We start from the raw sequence: 18,173 nt of genomic DNA, 5'->3' as shown, positions 1-18,173 counted from the left end.
ATAGGAGAATGGAGCTGCAGGCAGATGGATAGGAGAATGGATCAGCAGGCAGATAGGAGAATGGAGCTTCAGGCAGATAGATAGAAGAATGGAGCTACAGGCAGATAGGAGAATGGAACTACAGGGAGATAGATAGGAGAATGGAGCTAAGGGCAGATAGATAGGAAAATGGAGCTACAGGCAGATACATAGGAGAATGGAGCTACAGGCAGATAGATAAGAGAATGGATCTACAGGCAGATTGATAGGAGAATGGAGCTACAGACTGATAGATAGAAGAATGGAGTTACAGGCAGATAGATGGGAGAATGGAACTACAGGCAGATAGATAAAAGAATGGAGCTACAGGCAGATAGATAGGAGAATGGATCTACAGGCAGAGAGGAGAATGGAGCTACAGGCAGATAGATAAGAGAATGGATCAGCAGGCAGATAGGAGAATGGAGCTACAGGCAGATAGATAGAAGAATGGAGCTACAGGCAGATAGGAGAATGGAACTACAGAGAGATAGATAGGAGAATGGAGCTAAGGGCAGATAGATAGGAAAATGGAGCTACAGGCAGATAAATAGGGGAATGGAGCTACAGGCAGATAGATAGTAGAATGGAGCTACAGGCTGATAGATAGAAGAATGGAGCTACAGGCAGATAGATGGGAGAATGGAACTAAAGGCAGATAGATAGAAGAATGGAGCTACAGGAAGAAAGATAGGAGAATGGATCTACAGACAGATAGATAGGAGAATGAAGTTACAGGCAGAAAGATAGTAGAATGGAGCTACAGGCAGATAGATAGGAGAAGAGAGCTACAGGCAGATAGAAAAATGGAGCTACAGGCAACTTAATAGAATACAGAAAATACATAGAAGAATGGAACTACAGGCAAAAAGGAGACTAGAGCTACAGGCAGATATATAGGATAATGGAGCTACAGGCTGAAAGACAGGAAAATGGTGCTACAGGCAGAGAGATAGGAGAATGGAGCTACAGGCAGATAGATTGGAGAATGGAGCTACCAGCTGATAGATAGAGGAATGGAGCTACAGGCAGATAAATAGGAAAATGGAGCTACAGGCAGATAGATAGGAGAATGGAGCTACAGGCAGATAGATAGGAGAATGGAGCTACAGGCAGATAGACAGGAAAATGGAGCTACAGGCAGAGAGATAGGAGAATGGATCTACAGGCAGGTAGATAGGAAAATGGAGCTACAGGCAGATGGATAGATGAATGGAATTACAGGCAGATAGATAGGAGAATGGAACTACAGCCAGACAGATAGAAGAATGGAGCTACAGGTAGATAGATAGAAAAATGGAGCTACAGGCAGATATATAGAAGAATGGAGCTACAGGAAGATGGATAAAAGAATGGAGCTACAGGCAGATAGACAGGAGAATGGAGCTACAGGCAGAGAGATAGGAGAATGGATCTACAGGCAGATAGATAGGAGAATGGAACTACAGCCAGATAGATAGAAGAATGGAGCTACAGGCAGATAGATAGAAAAATGGAGCTACAGGCAGGAGTTATGGGAAGGTAGAATGGATCTGCAGGCAGATAGGAGAATGGAGCTACAGGCAGATAGAAGTATGGAGCTACAGGCAGATAGATAGGAAAATGGAGCTACAGGCAGATAGATAGGTAAATGGATCTACTGGCAGATAGATTTGAGAATGGAACTGCAGGCAGATAGATAGGAAAATGGAGCTACAGGCAGATAGATAGAATGGAGCAACCGACTGATAGATAGAAGAATGGAGCTACAGGCAGATAGATAGGATAATGGAGCTACAGGCAGAGGGAGATAGAAGAATGGAGCTACAGGCAGAGAGATAGGAGAATGGAGCTCCAGGCAGATAGATAGGAGAAAAGAGCTACAGGCAGATATAAGAATGGAGTTACAGGCAACTAAATAGAATGCAGAAAATAAATAGAAGAATGGAACTACAGCCAGATAGATAGAAGAATGGAGCTACGGGAAGATGAATAGAAGAATGGAGCTACAGGCAGATAGATAGGAGAATGGATCTACAGGTAGATAGGAGAATGGAGCTACAGGCAGATAGATAGAAGAATGGAGCTACAGCCAGATGGATAGAAGAATGGAGCTACAGGCAGATGGATAGGAGAGTGGAGCTACAGGCAGATAGATAGAAGAATGGAGCTACAGGCAGATAGATAGGAAAATTTAGCTAAGGCAGATAAATAGGAGAATGGAGCTACAGGCAGATAGATAGGAAAATGAATCTACAGGCAGATAGATAGGATAATGGAGCTATAGGCAGAGAGAGATAGGAGAATGGAGCTACAGGCAGAGAGATAGGAGAATGGAGCTCCAGGCACATAGATAGGAGAATAGAGCTACAGGCAGATATAAGAATGGAGCTACAGGCAACTAAATAGAATGCAGAAAATACATAGAAGAATGGAACTACAGGCAATAAGGAGACTGAAGCTACAGGCAGATATATAGGATAATGGAGCTACAGGCTGATGAAAGGAAAATGGTGCTACAGGCAGATAGATAGGAGAATGGAACTACAGGCAGATAGATAGGAAAATGGAGCTACAGGTAGATAAATAGGAGAATGGAGCTACAGGCAGATAGGTAGGAGAATGGATCTACAGGCAGATAGAATGGAGCTACAGGCAGATAGATAAGATAGATAGGCAAATGGAGCTACAGGCAGATAGATAGGAAAATGGAGCTACAGGCAGATAGATAGAAGAATGGAGCTACAGGCAGATAGATAGAAGAATGGAGCTACAGGCAGATAGATAGGAAAATGGAGCTACAGGCAAATAAATAGGAGAATGGAGCAACAGGCAGATAGGAGAATTAATCTACAGGCAGATAGATAGGAGATAGAGCTACAGGCAGATAGATGGGAAAATGGAGCGACAGGCAGATAAATAGGAGAATGGAGCTACAGTCAGATAGATAGGAGAATGGAGCTACAGGCAGATAGATAGAAGAATGGATCTACAGGCAGATAGGAGAATGGAGCTACAGGCAGATAGATAGGATAGATAGGCGAATGGAGATACAGGCAGATATATAGGAGAAAGAAGCTACAGGCAGGTAGATAGGAAAATGGAGCTACAGGCAGATAAATAGGAGAATGGAGCTACAACCAGATAGGAGAATGGATCTGCAGGCAGATAGGAGAATGGAGCTACAGGCGGATAAATAGGAAAATGGAGCGACAGGCAGATAAATAGGAGAATGGAGCTACAGTCAGATAGATAGAAGAATGGAGCTATCGGGAGATACATAGGAGATTGGAGCTACAGGCAGATAGGTAGGAGAATGGAGCTACATGCAGATAAATAGGAAAATGGAGCTACGGGCAGATACATAGGAGAATGGAGCTACAGGCACATAGGTAGGAGAATGGAACTACGGGCAGATAGATAGAAGAATGGAACTACAGGCAGATAGATGGAAGAATGGAACTACAGGCAGATAGATAGGAAAATGGAGATACAGGCAGACAGATAGGAGAATGGATCTACAGGCAGATAGGAGAATGGATCTACAGGCAGAAAGATAGGATAATAGAGCTATAGGCAGATAGATAGGATAATGGAGCTACAGGCAGATAGATAGGAAAATGGATCTACAGGCAGATAGACAGAGAATGTAACTACGGGCAGATAGATAGGAAAATGGAGCTACAGGCAGATAAATAGGAGAATGGAGCTACAACCAGATAGGAGAATGGATCTGCAGGCAGATAGGAGAATGGAGCTACAGGCGGATAAATAGGAAAATGGAGCGACAGGCAGATAAATAGGAGAATGGAGCTACAGTCAGATAGATAGAAGAATGGAGCTATCGGGAGATACATAGGAGATTGGAGCTACAGGCAGATAGGTAGGAGAATGGAGCTACATGCAGATAAATAGGAAAATGGAGCTACGGGCAGATACATAGGAGAATGGAGCTACAGGCACATAGGTAGGAGAATGGAACTACGGGCAGATAGATAGAAGAATGGAACTACAGGCAGATAGATGGAAGAATGGAACTACAGGCAGATAGATAGGAAAATGGAGATACAGGCAGACAGATAGGAGAATGGATCTACAGGCAGATAGGAGAATGGATCTACAGGCAGAAAGATAGGATAATAGAGCTATAGGCAGATAGATAGGATAATGGAGCTACAGGCAGATAGATAGGAAAATGGATCTACAGGCAGATAGACAGAGAATGTAACTACGGGCAGATAGATAGGAAAATGGAGCTACAGGCAGATAGATAGGAGAATAGATCTAGAGGCAGATAGATAGTAGAATGGATCTACAGGCAGATACATAGGAGAATGGAGCTACAGGCAGATAGATAGTAGAATGGAGCTACAGGCAGATAGATGGGAGAATGGATCTACAGGCAGATAGATAGGAAAATGGATCTACAGGCAGATAGATGGGAGAATGGAACTACAGGCAGAGAGATGGTAAAATTGAGCTACAGGCAGATAGATAGGAGAATAGAGCTACAGTTAGATAAATAGGAGAATGGAGCTACAGGCAGATAGATAGGAGAATGGATCTACAGACAGATAGGAGAATGGAGCTACAGGCAGATAAATAGGAGAATGATGCTACAGGCAGATAGATAGAAAAATTGATCTACAGGCAGATAAATAGGAGAAAGGAGCAACAGGCAGATAGGAGAATTGATCTACAGGCAGATAGATAGGATAATGGATCTACAGGCAGATAGATAGAATAATGGAGCTACAGGCAGATAGGTAGGAGAATGGAACTACAGGCAGATAGATAGGAGAATGGAGCTACAGGCAGATAGATAGGAGAATGGAGCTACAGGCAGATAGATAGGAGAATGGATCTACAGGCAGATAGGAGAATGGATCTACAGGCAGAAAGATAGGATAATGGAGCTATAGGCAGATAGATAGAATAATGGAGCTACAGGCAGATAGATAGGAAAATGGATCTACAGGCAGATAGACGGAGAATGTAACTACAGGCAGATAGATAGGAAAATGGAGCTACAGGCAGATAGATAGGAGAATGGATCTACAGACAGATATATAGGAGAATGGATCTACAGGCAGATAGATAGAATAATGGAGCTACAGGCAGATAGGTAGGAGAATGGAACTACAGGCAGATAGATAGGAAAATGGAGCTACAGGCAGATAGATAGGAGAATGGATCTACAGACAGATAGATAGGAGAATGGATCTACAGGCAGATAGATAGGAGAATGGAGCTACAGGCAGATAGATGGTAGAATGGAGCTACATTCAGATAGATGGTAGAATGGATCTACAGGCAGATAGATAGGAGAATGGATCTACAGGCAGATAGAAGAATGGATCTACAGGCAGATACATAGGAGAATGGAGCTACAGGCAGATAGATAGTGGAATGGAGCTACAGGCAGATAGATGGGAGAATGGATCTACAGGCAGATAGATAGGAACATGGATCTAAAGGCAGATAGATAGGAGAATGGAACTACAGGCAGATAGATAGGAGAATGGAGCTACCGGCTGATAGGAGAATGGAGCTACAGGCAGATAGATAGGAAAATGGAGCTACAGGCAGATAAATAGGAGAAGGGAGCTACAGGCAGATAGGGAGCTACAGGAAGATAGGAGAATTGATCTACAAGCAGATAGATAGGAGATAGATCTACAGCAGATAGATGGGAGAATAGAACTACAGGCAGATAGATATAAAAACGGAGTTACATGCCGATAGGTAGAAGAAGGGAACTACAGGCAGATAGATAGGAAAATGGAGCTACAGGCAGATAGATAGGAGAATGGATCTGCAGGCAGATAGGAGAATGGAGCTACAGGCAGATAAATAGGAAAATGGAGCTACAGGCAGATAAATAGGAGAATGGAGCTACAGGTAGATAGATAGGAAAATGGAGCTACAGGCAGATAGGAAAATGGAGCTACAGGCAGATAAATAGGAAAATGGAGCTACAGGCAGATACATAGGAGAATGGAGCTACAGGCAGATAGATGGGAGAATGGATCTACAGGCAGATAGATAGTAGAATGGAGCTACAGGCAGATAGGAGAATGGATCTACAGGCAGATAGATAGGAGAAGGGATCTACAAACAGATAGATAGATACAGGCAGATAGATGGGAGAATGGATCTACAGGCAGATAGATAGTAGAATGGATCTACAGGCAGATAGGATAATGGAGCTACAGGCAGATAGAAGAATGGAGCTACAGCCAACTAAATAGAATACAGAAAATACATAGAAGAATAGAACTTTAGGCAAAAAGGAGACTGGAGCTACAGGCAGAAAGATAGGAGATTAGAACTACAGGTAGATGGATAGAAGAATGGAGCTACAGGCAGATAGATAGAAGAATGGAGCTACAGGCAGATAGATAGATAGATAGGAGAACGGAACTACAGGCAGATGGATAGAAGAATGGAACTACAGGCAGATGGATAGAAGAATGGAGCTACAGGCAGATAGATAGAAGAATGGAGCTACAAGCAGAAAGATAAGAGGATTGAGCTACAAGCAGATAGATAGGAGAATAGAGCTACAGGCAGATAGAAGAATGGAGTTACAGGCAGATAGATAGGAAAATGGAGTTACAGGCCGATAGATAGAAGAAGGGAACTACAGGCAGATAGATAGGAAAATGGAGCTACAGGCAGATAGATAGGAGAATGGAGCTACAGGCAGATAGATAGGAGAATGGATCTACAGGCAGATAGATAGGAGAATGGAGCTACAGGCAGATAGATAGGAGAATGGATCTACAGGCAGATAGATAGGAAAATGGAGCTACAGGCAAATAAATAGGAGAATGGAGCTACAGTCAGAAAGATAGAAGAATGGAGCTACAGGCAGATAGATAGGAAAATGAAGCTACAGCCGGATAGATAGAAGAATGGAGCTACAGGCAGATAGATCGGAGAATGGAGCTACAGGCAGATAAATAGGAAAATGGAGCTACAGGCAGATACATAGGAGAATGAAACTACAGACAGATAGGAGAATGGATCTACAGGCAGATAGATAGGACAATGGATCTACAAACAGATAGATAGGAGAATGGATCTATAGGCAGATAGGATAATGGAGCTACAGGCAGATAGAAGAATGGAGCTACAGCCAACTACATAGAATACAGAAAATACGTTAAAGAATAGAACTTTAGGCAAAAAGGAGACTGGAGCTACAGGCAGAAAGATAGAAGAACGGAACTACAGGTAGATAGATAGAAGAATGGAGCTACAGGCAGATAGATAGAAGAATGGAGCTACAGGCAGATAGATAGATAGGAGAACGGAACTACAGGCAGATAGATAGAAGTATGGAACTACAGGCAGATGGATAGAAGAATGGAGCTACAGACAGATAGATAGAAGAATTGAGCTACAGGCAGATAGATAGAAGAATGTAGCTACAGGAAGATAGATAGGAGAATGGAGCTACAAGCAAATAGATAGAAAATGGAGATATGAGCTACAGGTAGATAGATAGATAGATAGATACACTGTAGAAAGGCAGCCGCAGCTTGCACCACCCTAACTTCGCTTGTGCTGCCCATCTCTGATACTAGATAGATGATAAACAGATAGATAGATATGAGATAGATAGATAGATAGATAGAAGAATGGAGCTACAGGTTGATAGATAGAAGAATGGAGCTACAGGCAGATAGATAGGAAAATTGAGCTACAGTCAGAAAGATAGGAGAATTGAAAAACAGGCAAATAAATAGGAGAATTAAACTACGGGCAGAAAGATAGAAGAATGGAGCTACAAGCAGATAAATAGAAAAATGAAGCTGCAGGCAGAAAGATAGGAAAATAGAGCTACAGGCAAATAAATAGGAGAATGGATCTACAGGCAAAAAGATTGGAGAATGGAACTACCGGCAGATAGATAGAAGAATGGAGCTACAGGCAGATAGATAGGAGAATGGAGCTACAGGCAGATAGATGGGAGAATGGATCTACAGGCAGATAGGTAGGAGAATGGAGCTACAGGCAGATAGATAGAAGAATGGAGCTACAGGCAGATAGATGGGAGAATGGAACTACAGGCAGATAGATAGAAGAATGGAGCTACAGGCAGATAGATAGGATAAGGAAGCTACAGGCAGATAGGAAAATGAAGCAGAAGACAGACAAATAGGAGAATGGAGCTACAGGCTGATAAAACGGAGAGTAAAGCTACAGGATGATAGATCGGAAAATGGAGTTACAGATTGATAAAAAGGACAGCAGAGCAACACACTTGTAGAAAGGAAAGTGGCAGTACAGGCACATAAATCGATGAATGAAGAGCCAGGAAAAAATTGGAAATACAGGAAGAAGATTGGAGTTACTGTGATAGGTGAACAGAGCTACATGCCAATACAGCAGATTGTAAAGCTACAGGCAGATACATGATAAAGTGGAGTTACAGTAAAGCAGATAAGAGAAAATAAGCTACAGGCCGTTACAAAGGTGAATAGAACTACTTGGACATAGAGGGGAATTACAGCAGGATGGATATGAGAATAAAGCTAGAGATAAGAGCATAGAAGTAGAGATGGATAGATAAAAAGAGTGGAAAATGTAGTTACAGGCAGATAGATGGGGAAATGTAGTTACAGGCAGATAGATGGGGAAATGTAGTTACAGGTAGATAGATGGGGAAATGTAGTTACAGGCAGATAGATGGGGAAATGTAGTTACAGGTAGATAGATGGGGAAATGTAATTACAGGCAGATAGATGGGGAAATGTAGTTACAGGTAGATAGATGGGGAAATGTAGTTACAGGTAGATAGATGGGGAAATGTAGTTACAGGCAGATAGATGGGGAAATGTAGTTACAGGCAGATAGATGGGGAAATGTAGTTACAGGCAGATAGATGGGGAAATGTAGTTACAGGCAGATAGATGGGGAAATGTAGTTACAGGTAGATAGATGGGGAAATGTAGTTACAGGCAGATAGATGGGGAAATGTAGTTACAGGCAGATAGATGGGGAAATGTAGTTACAGGCAGATAGATGGGGAAATGTAGTTACAGGCAGATAGATGGGAAAATGTAGTTACAGGCAGATAGATGGGGAAATGTAGTTACAGGCAGATAGATGGGGAAATGTAGTTACAGGCAGATAGATGGGGAAATGTAGTTACAGGCAGATAGATGGGGAAATGTAGTTACAGGCAGATAGATGGGGAAATGTAGTTACAGGTAGATAGATGGGGAAATGTAGTTACAGGCAGATAGATCGGGAAATATAGTTACAGGTAGATAGATGGGGAAATGTAGTTACAGGCAGATAGATGGGGAAATGTAGTTACAGGCAGATAGATGGGTAAATGTAGTTACAGGCAGATAGATGGGGAAATGTAGTTACAGGCAGATAGATCGGGAAATGTAGTTACAGATAGATAGATGGGGAAATGTAGTTACAGGCAGATAGATGGGGAAATGTAGTTACAGGCAGATAGATGGGGAAATGTAGTTACAGGCAGATGCAGTGTACAGTGGAAGTACAGGCGCATAGAAAGGACAGCAGAGCAATGTGCAGATGGAAAAGGAGAGCTGAGTTGGAGACAAGTAGATAGGTGAGTGGAGCTACAGGCAGATTGACAGAAGAACAGAGGTACACTCAGGAGGCTGAGTACATGCTGATAGAAAAGTATAGGCTGATAGATGGGAGAGTAGATCTACACGTGGATAGAAAGGAAGATGGAGCTATAGGTGGATAGAAAGAACAGCAGAGCTACACGCCGGTTAAAAAGGGAATAAAATTACAAGCAAGTACTGTACATAGGTGCATGGAGCTACAGGCAGCTACAAAGTAGAATGGCACAGATAGAAACTTGCAGATAAAAAGGAGAGTGGAGTTACAGGCAAATAGATAGGTAAATCGATACAAAGATAGCTAAAATAGTGGAGCTAAAGGCAAATAAAAGAACAGAGCTATACAGGTGTAGATAGAAAGGTGGGACTTCATAGAAAGAAAAGTAAAGCTACAGGCAGCTAGATAGGAGAGTGTGTTCACCATAAGACAGATAAGAGAAAAGAGCTTGATGCATATAGGAGAAAGGAGCTTTATGGAGCTGCAAAGGAGAATGGAGCAATTTCACAAAGGACAGTGGCATTAAAGGTAGATAGGAATATGGTGCTAGAGGTGGATAGATAGAAGAGTGGAGTTATAGGTAGATATATTGGAGATGTAAGCTATAGGTTAATAGAAAAAGTGAAACTACACACATAAAAGAGAACAGAAGTCAACACACAGATAGAAAGGAGAGTGAACATAGGTTCTTAGGAAAACAAAGCTATAGACAGTTTGAAAACTGGAGCTTCAGGTAGATAGAAAGGAGAATGGTGGGAGGTATGAGCATGGAGCTAGAGATGGATGGTAGAGAAATCACAGGCAGGTAGATTAGAGAATGGAGCTACAGGCAGACAAGTAAGTGGAGCTGAATGTAGATAGATGGAAGAGTTAAGCTGCAGGCAAATAAAAAAAGTAATGAAAATAAGAGGTAAAAGGATAAGCGCTCCATAGAGTAGTAACATTTAAAACCCAGTGGTGGGAAAGATCTATTATCTTGCTGCTCACCCTGGGTAGTTGTGTAGCCTTATACACAACAATGGTAATAGCGTGTAATTGTGGGTCATCTGCTGCCCTCCGGTAAGTATATGGCAATGGATAGATTGGCAATGGATTGATTGGCTTCAAAGGAACCCGGCTCAACAGCGCTGATCGCCTGATGCCTGAGGAAGCTGCGCATGCGCAGCAAAACACGTTGCATTCTGGTCAATAAATCCTCTTTTACTTATACACCTGTGTGGTCGATCAGCGCCGTTGGGCTGGGTTCCTTTGAAGCCAATCCATCCATGTAATTAAGAGAACTGAGATACAAGCAGATAGACTGATGATTGGAACTACAGGTGGATAGAAAGAAGAGTGTAGCTACAGGCAGATAGAGAATGGAGTTTCAGATAAAATAGTAAGGCACAGGCAGACAGGAGAACAGAGCTATACAAAGGTAGATAGAAAAAAAATGTTTCATAGAAAGAAAGGTGAGGTTACAGGTGGATAGATGGGAGAGTAAAGTTACACACAGATGGATGGGAGAGGAGAATTGGCAGATAGAGTGTAGATCCAAGCCAAGTAGAGAGGTGAGTGGAGCTACAGGCTGATAAATGGGGAAGTTAAGTTACAGACCAGTAGATGAATGGAGCAACAGGCAGATAAATAGGAACATTTATTAGTGAATAGAATGGTTGACTGACGCTATATGCTGTTTCATGCAGATACAAAGGAATGTGTAGTTATAGGCAGGTAGTTATCAGAAGGGAGCTAAAGGGAGAAAGGATAGTGGGGCTAGAGGGGGTAGATGGCAGAGGGAAGTTATAGGCAGGTAGACAGATTATTGTTACAAGCAAGGTAATAAGATAGTTCGGAAATAGTTCTGAAGTATAGATGTTGAGTGAAGTTACAGGCAGGTAGATAGGAGAATGGAGTTATAGGCTGATGGAAAAGAGAGTGAAGCTACAGGCAGATAGATGGAAAACCTGAGCCACAGTCATTAGGGTAAAGTGGAGTTACAAGCTGGTAGGTTGAAAAGTGGAGCTATAGGCAGATACATAGGATAGTGAGGTTATAGGCAGGTAGGTAGGAGCATGGGCATAGATGGACAGATAGGAGATGAACTACATGCAGATAAATAGGAAAACGTGGAGCTACATACAAGCAGAGTGGAGCTACAGGTGGATACATAGAACAATAGAGTATAGCTCCATAGCAGGTAGATAGGAGAATGGAGGTACAAGCAAGGAGATAGGTGAGTTAAGCTACAGGCGAATAGATGGAGGAATTGAGTTACAGGCAGATACATAGGAGAATTAGTCTAAAGGGAGATTGGGATAAAAGTAGAGTTACAGGCAAGTACATAGGTAAATGGAGCTAGCAGAAGGCAGAAGAACAGAACTCCATGTAGATAAATAAGGGAATGGATCTACATGCCAACAGAAAAGATGAAGCTACAAGAGGATAGATGAAAAAGGGGAGATGAAGTGGGACAGAAATAAGAGTAAATTTTCAGGCAGGTAGATAGACAAAAAAAAACTACCAGTGAATTAAGACAAAAGTGGAGCTGCACACATACATAGGAACATGAGGCTACATGCAGATAGATAGGATAATGAAGCTGTGAGAGGAATATATGGGAGAGTCCAGTTATGGGCAGATAGGATAATGAAGTTAAGGTCAGTTCCTAGAACAATGGAGATACAGGCAAATGTATAGGTGTATGGAGACACAGGTTACCAGGAGGGTGAAGCTTCAGGCAAATAGGTAGGAGACTGTAAGTATAAGCAGACATGTAGAAGAATAGAGCTACGGAAAGATAGATATAAAAGTGAAGATACAAAGGAGAGTGACAATACAGGCAGGGAGGGAGGAAGGCACTCCAGAAAGGGAAAAGTGGGGTCACATGCAGGTAGACGGGAAAGCAGAGCTATGCACAAATAGAGAGTAGGGAGCTTGGCTATACAGAATTGGCTTAAATCTGCTAATATAAGGAAAGGAACAAGGTGCGATATGTAGATATTATAGAATAAAAGAGGATGATGGCTTATGTAAAGGAGGAGTGCAAATGGATAAAAAGGCTTGAGAAGCTAGAGTTTAATGCTAGCAGATATAAGTAGAAAGGCCAAAAACACAGGACAGTTCAAGAAGTAGTTGTTTTACAACAAATGTATAGAAGAATAAAGCTGCAAATAGACAGTGGGTGATGGAAGTGTCCAATTGTTAGACACAATGTAAATAGAATGGTAGAAAGAGAGAATAATAGAGAGAAGATATGGAAAACAGAGGAGAGACTTCAGGGTAACAAAAAGTATAAATAGGCTTCATGTCCAGAAGGAAATTAGGCTGTAATAAATAGAGGGGAAAGAAAAACGTGCCACATCTGCAGAGATGTCCAACAGTCCAATCACAAGGAGTAAGGGAACGGGGGAAATAGATTCAGTTAATACAGGGGGAGATGAAAATTCAGGCTTAGCCAAACCTTCTGGTTGTGGACCAGATATACCATTGTGGTAAATAGTGAATTTAGTTTAATAATGGTCAAATTGCTCTCTGTATGGTCATTTCTACTGATAAAATGTGAAATCTCATATAATGCACATGGCATCTATCTGAAAAAGACATGAAGGATGATAGAGAGGAGGAGGACCCTGTAAGCAGCTGCTCTCACCGAGTCACCAATCCTGGGAATATTCTCAGCAATGGGAATGACTGGTTGGGGGCAGCTGGCCGGGCTTTCCTCACAATGCTCCTCCTTTATGTCCTTAGCAGATAGATACTAGGCAAAGAATACAGCTTCATGACTTCAGTTGGTCCAATCCACTGGGTCTGTATGTTCTATATCATTTTCTACCAATGGATTATATAGTATATATATTGTTTGTTCCATTTCTATGGCAGAGGTAGGCAAGACAGGACCAGAAATCTCAGAAATCCTGTAATATCTTTCTATTTAGACCACAATACGTTTGCCTCCTTAGTAGGTTTGGTAGGTTTGTTTTTTAAAGACGCTTTCTACCGGGTGCTTTGATGTTCACCATGGTATGAACCAGGTTTTGTTTCTGAAAATCTATGATAGCCTGTCACTTAACCAAAAGCCTTGGCGCAGCCTTTAAACATAGACTTTATAGGAGAGACTTTTCATCCATAGGGGAGAATTGAAGAAAAAGTGGAAATGAAATACCATCATATTCTTCTCCGTGTTCTGTAAGTGAAAAGACATTGTTAGCTTACTTATTTCCTATGAGAAAACAACTTATGGTACCGCCCAACCAGTTATTGACTAGACCATCGGGCTCTTCATGCACAGAACTCCTGACTGGGTCACACTGTTCCTGCAGGATTTCAGTGTTCTTTGTCATGACCTACAACAACTTAAAACCTAGACTTTTGGGCATAACTTTGGCTAACCCTTTCACCATTGAAGAACACACATATCATCTGCTATTTATCATGATGATGATGATGATATGATCCAGTCTGATAAATGCAGCAGCCATGCAATATCAGCATTCAGACAGGCAGGGCACGTCACTATGCATAGATGACCAACCATTCTTGCATTCAGAATTTCTAGATAAGAAGGATATTTCGTTGCATTACATGAATCCTCTGGTGGAGGATAGTATTTTCTTCTCTACTATGTATCCTAGATACAGTTTTTGTGTACAGCGCTCACGTACATGAATGAATGAGATGGAATGAAGACGTCGTAGGAGGCCATAGGTGAATAATTGACCAATGAGGAAGGTCAGTTAATGGGTCTTACCTTCCTCCTCGGCCCCCTCATAATATTCCTCCTCTTGAGCTGCTTCCTCCTCTACTTCAGGTTCTTCTTAAGGTGGCAAGGCAACATAGTTCAAGCAGTAATGCAAAAGCCATATTGACGTACAGGTAGTCAAAGGTTAGAATGCAAGGCAGGTAAAAGAAAGGAGAAAGTGCAACATGAAAGCCAAGGCAAAATAAAAGGTAGCATTGTAAGACTAGGTAGACCGTCATCACTGTCGTAAGCTTAAAAAAAAAGTGCATCGATTGAGCTTCAAATTTTATATTTTCATGCTCTTGTCTTGTCTGACCAGTTTCACACTTACGTTACTTTCCAGTATGTTTCTTTGCGATCTTTATATAATTTTTTAATCGCTCACCCATTTACTTCAATGTTCAAAAAAATCAGATCATAATGTGATCAAACCGATCACGAGACAACTGAGGTTTTCACAGCAAAATCATTTATTGCCTATTAACAGGAGGGTAATTAAAGTGTGATTTCTGAGGTCCAACCCCTAGGACCACCAATGATCACTAGAATGGAGGTTACCGAGTGCTACCCCCTTAGCAGTAAATGAAGCAGCGGTCATGCAAGTGCAATATCGCCCCATTTAAAAAGAGCACTTTGGTACCTCTGTTCTTGTTATTGGTGGGGGTCCCAGCAGTCGGACCCCTAGCAAGTACACATTTAGAACCTGTCCTGTGAATAGACAGTAAAATTATTTAGTGTGAACCCCTCTTTAATGGGATTCATTTAAAGAACCATCACAATAGGTTTTTGTAAGAAAATCATACTGCAAAAAGATGTGTCTGACTGCATCCCAAGACCTCATACAGATGAGCGTATTGTACATGTGTTTATAAAGAAGATCTGTAAACAGGAATACAGGAGTGAAAATAAGCCCATGGATAGAAAGAGCAAATCATTGTAATTCTGGGCATTTGTACTTTATCTCCATAATCCATTCTAGTATGGGCTATAAGCCTTTTTGATAACATACAAATATGGTTTAATAAGGGTTACTCCAGTGGAAAACAACTGGCTCCAGAAAGTTAAACAGATTTGTAAATTACTTCTATAAAAAAAAAAAAATCCTTCCAGTACTTATCAGCTGCTGTATGCTCCAGAGGAAGTTGTGTAGTTCTTTTCAGTCTGACCACAGTGCTCTCTGCTGACACCTCTGTCCATGTCAGGAATTGTCCAGAGCGGAGTAGGAGAGGTTTGCTATGGGGATTTGCTCCTGCTCTGGACAGTTCCTGAAACAGACAGAGGTGTCAGCAGAGAGCAGTGTGGTCACACAGAAAATAACAACTAAATTTCCTTTGGAACATACAGCAGCTGATAAGTACTGGAAGGATTAAGATTATTAAATAGAAGTAATTTACAAAAATGTTAACTTTCTGACACCAGTTGATTTAAAAAAAAAAAATTATTCACAGGAATACCCCTTTAAGTGCCCAGGTAAATTCAGCTCATGCCCATTTGCCTCCACCTACCCTGTCTGACTAATAATCACTAGATAAAGAGGACATGGGCTGGATTTACCTGGGCTCTTGCCATGCTGGGGAATGCCCTCATGGCACTTGAGTCTCATTGACATATTAACCAAAAGGCTTATATCTTGGTGATGGAGAGGACTATGAAGATAAAAATGTATGCCCAGTATCATGAGGACTGGCCCAATCTAACCATTGTCATTTATGCTGATGAGCCCACTTTAACTCATTCTGTAAGGCTAGAGTGCTGTAAGTCCCATTCAGTAGAACCTCAGAGGATATAAACAGTTACAAGTATCAAATGCCCATCTGAATGAGGCCCAGTCTTTGCTCCTGTAGTCAATAGTAAACAACACCAAGCCCTACTCCCATTATCTTTTGTTTAATGATGAGAGTATTTTGCGGATTCTAAACACTGAATGTTACTATATTGTTCCCGAATTGTCTACAAGATGCAGATATCATGTTTACCACATATGGCCACAGTGACATGCCATGCAGCACAGATGCCAGCAAGCACATCCCACCTAGGTGCAGACTATAGCTATGACCACCGGTGGCAGCCAGATAACTTCACCCGACTGTATTACAATATATGTTTGTCGAAAACTAGTACTTTTGGGTTACCCCGCATTCATTATGTTTTCAGAACCTTATTGGAAGACTTGGAAAAAAATATAGGATTTGGGGTCACCTCAGATTTGCTGGTGGGGATGGTGAGTGGATCACATACCTGCTTCATGGTGTTCTTCAACTGTTTTTTAAGGAGGAGAGGAATAATAGTTAGAAAGGAGGAAATACACGAAGCTACAGCACTAAGTAACACACAGAAGATAGAACTGATGTATCTGAGACTCTATCAGCTATTTTATATACAGTGTGGGACCAAAGGGGTTATGTTTCTCCTTGTGAAGAGCATCATAAAGATGAGTAAAAACTTTGGCCGGGTTCACACTGCGGAATCTTCAGATAGAATTTCCACCGGAGATCCAGCGGGCGGTGCTAGGAATACGATGTACGCCATAGAATGTATTTCTGAGCATTTCCGCCTAAAGATCCACTCAGAAATGCATTGTCTATGGGGACGGCAATACAGTCCACACAATCCTAATGCCGCCCATGAACCGTGACACTAAACTTAAGTGGGAGATTTCCACTGCACTTTGAACTCTAAAGACCAAAAAATAAGTTTTCTAAGATTAGTCACATGGTCTGCAGGGGGTGTGGCTATGCTGCAGTGGGTGAGTGGATAGCATTACTTCAGTAAATCCCTTTCACCCTGCTATCCACCCACTCAATGCAGCACAGCCACGCCACCTGGAGACCATGTGACATATGACACTCTCTCTGCCTACATAATGCTTGGTCAGAGACAACAGTAAAATATAAAAGTTGGTTCCGGATGTTGGTCCTGTGCATAAAAATGGGACAAAGTGCCGCATAGAGGTAATAGAAGTATATTATACAGTATTATAACTTTACATCATGGGCTTAAAGGCTGGGGGAAAAAAATCTGGAATACCCCTTTAAAGGGGTACTTCGGTGGAAAATGTTATATTTTTTTTTTTATTCAACTAGTGTCAGAAAGTTAAAAAGATTTGTAAATTACTTCTATTAGAAAATCTTAATCCTTCCAGTACTTATTAGCTGCTAAATACTACAGAGGAAATGGTTTTCTTTTTGGAACACAGAGCTCTCTGCTGACATCATGACCACAGTGTTCTCTGCTGACATCTCTGTCCGTTTTAGGAACTGTCCAGAATAGCATATGGGGATTTTCTCCTACTCTGGACAGTTCTTAAAATGGACAGAGATGTCAGCGGAGAGAGCTGTGGTCATGATGTCAGCAGAGAGCTCTGTGTTCCAAAAAGAAAAGAATTTCCTCTGTAGTATTCAGCAGCTAATAAGTACTGGAAGGATTAAGATTTTTTTTTAATAGAAGTCATTTACAAATCTGTTTAACTTTCTGGCACCAGTTGATTAAAAAAAAAAAAAAAAAAACTTTTCCACGGGCGTACCCCTTTAATCCATTTGACCAGTGGGCCACCCCATTGACTACATCCTATTCATTGCCATTGGTCTTAATATTGGTGAAATATATTCTGAGCAGATATTTATATAATGATAACCAGTCCGGGAGACTAGCAACGTACCTTCTTCAGCTTCTTCTGCCAGACATTATGCCAATGTGACAAGAGGAAGGAGGGGGAGCCAAGAAAACAGACAAAGCAAACACGTTAGCACGCAGCAAAGACCTATGGAGCACAGAAGTAGTCGCAGCTGTTGTGACTCCAATGGATAGAAACACTATATCAATATGTACTGTAATGCACTAC

At 41.6% G+C, this 18,173-nt stretch overlaps 2 protein-coding genes across 5 annotated transcripts in view; one reads left to right on the top strand and one right to left on the bottom strand.

Annotated features, from left to right (window-relative positions):
* Positions 1 to 18,173, top strand: part of PRR33 (proline rich 33) — a 68,530-nt gene that overhangs the window by 9,258 nt on the left and 41,099 nt on the right. The gene's annotated exons all lie outside the window — the stretch shown is intronic.
* The window catches only part of TNNT3 (troponin T3, fast skeletal type), a 48,861-nt gene that overhangs the window by 21,471 nt on the left and 9,217 nt on the right, over positions 1 to 18,173 (bottom strand). For 2 of the 3 annotated variants that reach the window (XM_056526857.1, XM_056526856.1), the window contains exons 3-6: positions 17,991 to 18,005; positions 16,571 to 16,591; positions 14,342 to 14,407; positions 13,757 to 13,777 (exon numbers count right to left, since the gene is read on the bottom strand). In XM_056526857.1, coding sequence (XP_056382832.1) covers positions 13,757 to 13,777; positions 14,342 to 14,407; positions 16,571 to 16,591; positions 17,991 to 18,005 — 123 coding nt within the window. The remainder of the gene's footprint in view (positions 1 to 13,756; positions 13,778 to 14,341; positions 14,408 to 16,570; positions 16,592 to 17,990; positions 18,006 to 18,173) is intronic. The other variant, XM_056526859.1, reaches the window with a different exon arrangement.

Source organism: Hyla sarda, chromosome 6 (genome assembly GCF_029499605.1).
Source record: "Hyla sarda isolate aHylSar1 chromosome 6, aHylSar1.hap1, whole genome shotgun sequence".
In the NCBI taxonomy this organism is placed as follows: domain Eukaryota; kingdom Metazoa; phylum Chordata; class Amphibia; order Anura; family Hylidae; genus Hyla; species Hyla sarda.
Note: the sequence above shows the minus strand (reverse complement) of the source record. Positions and strands in the feature narration are given on the sequence as shown.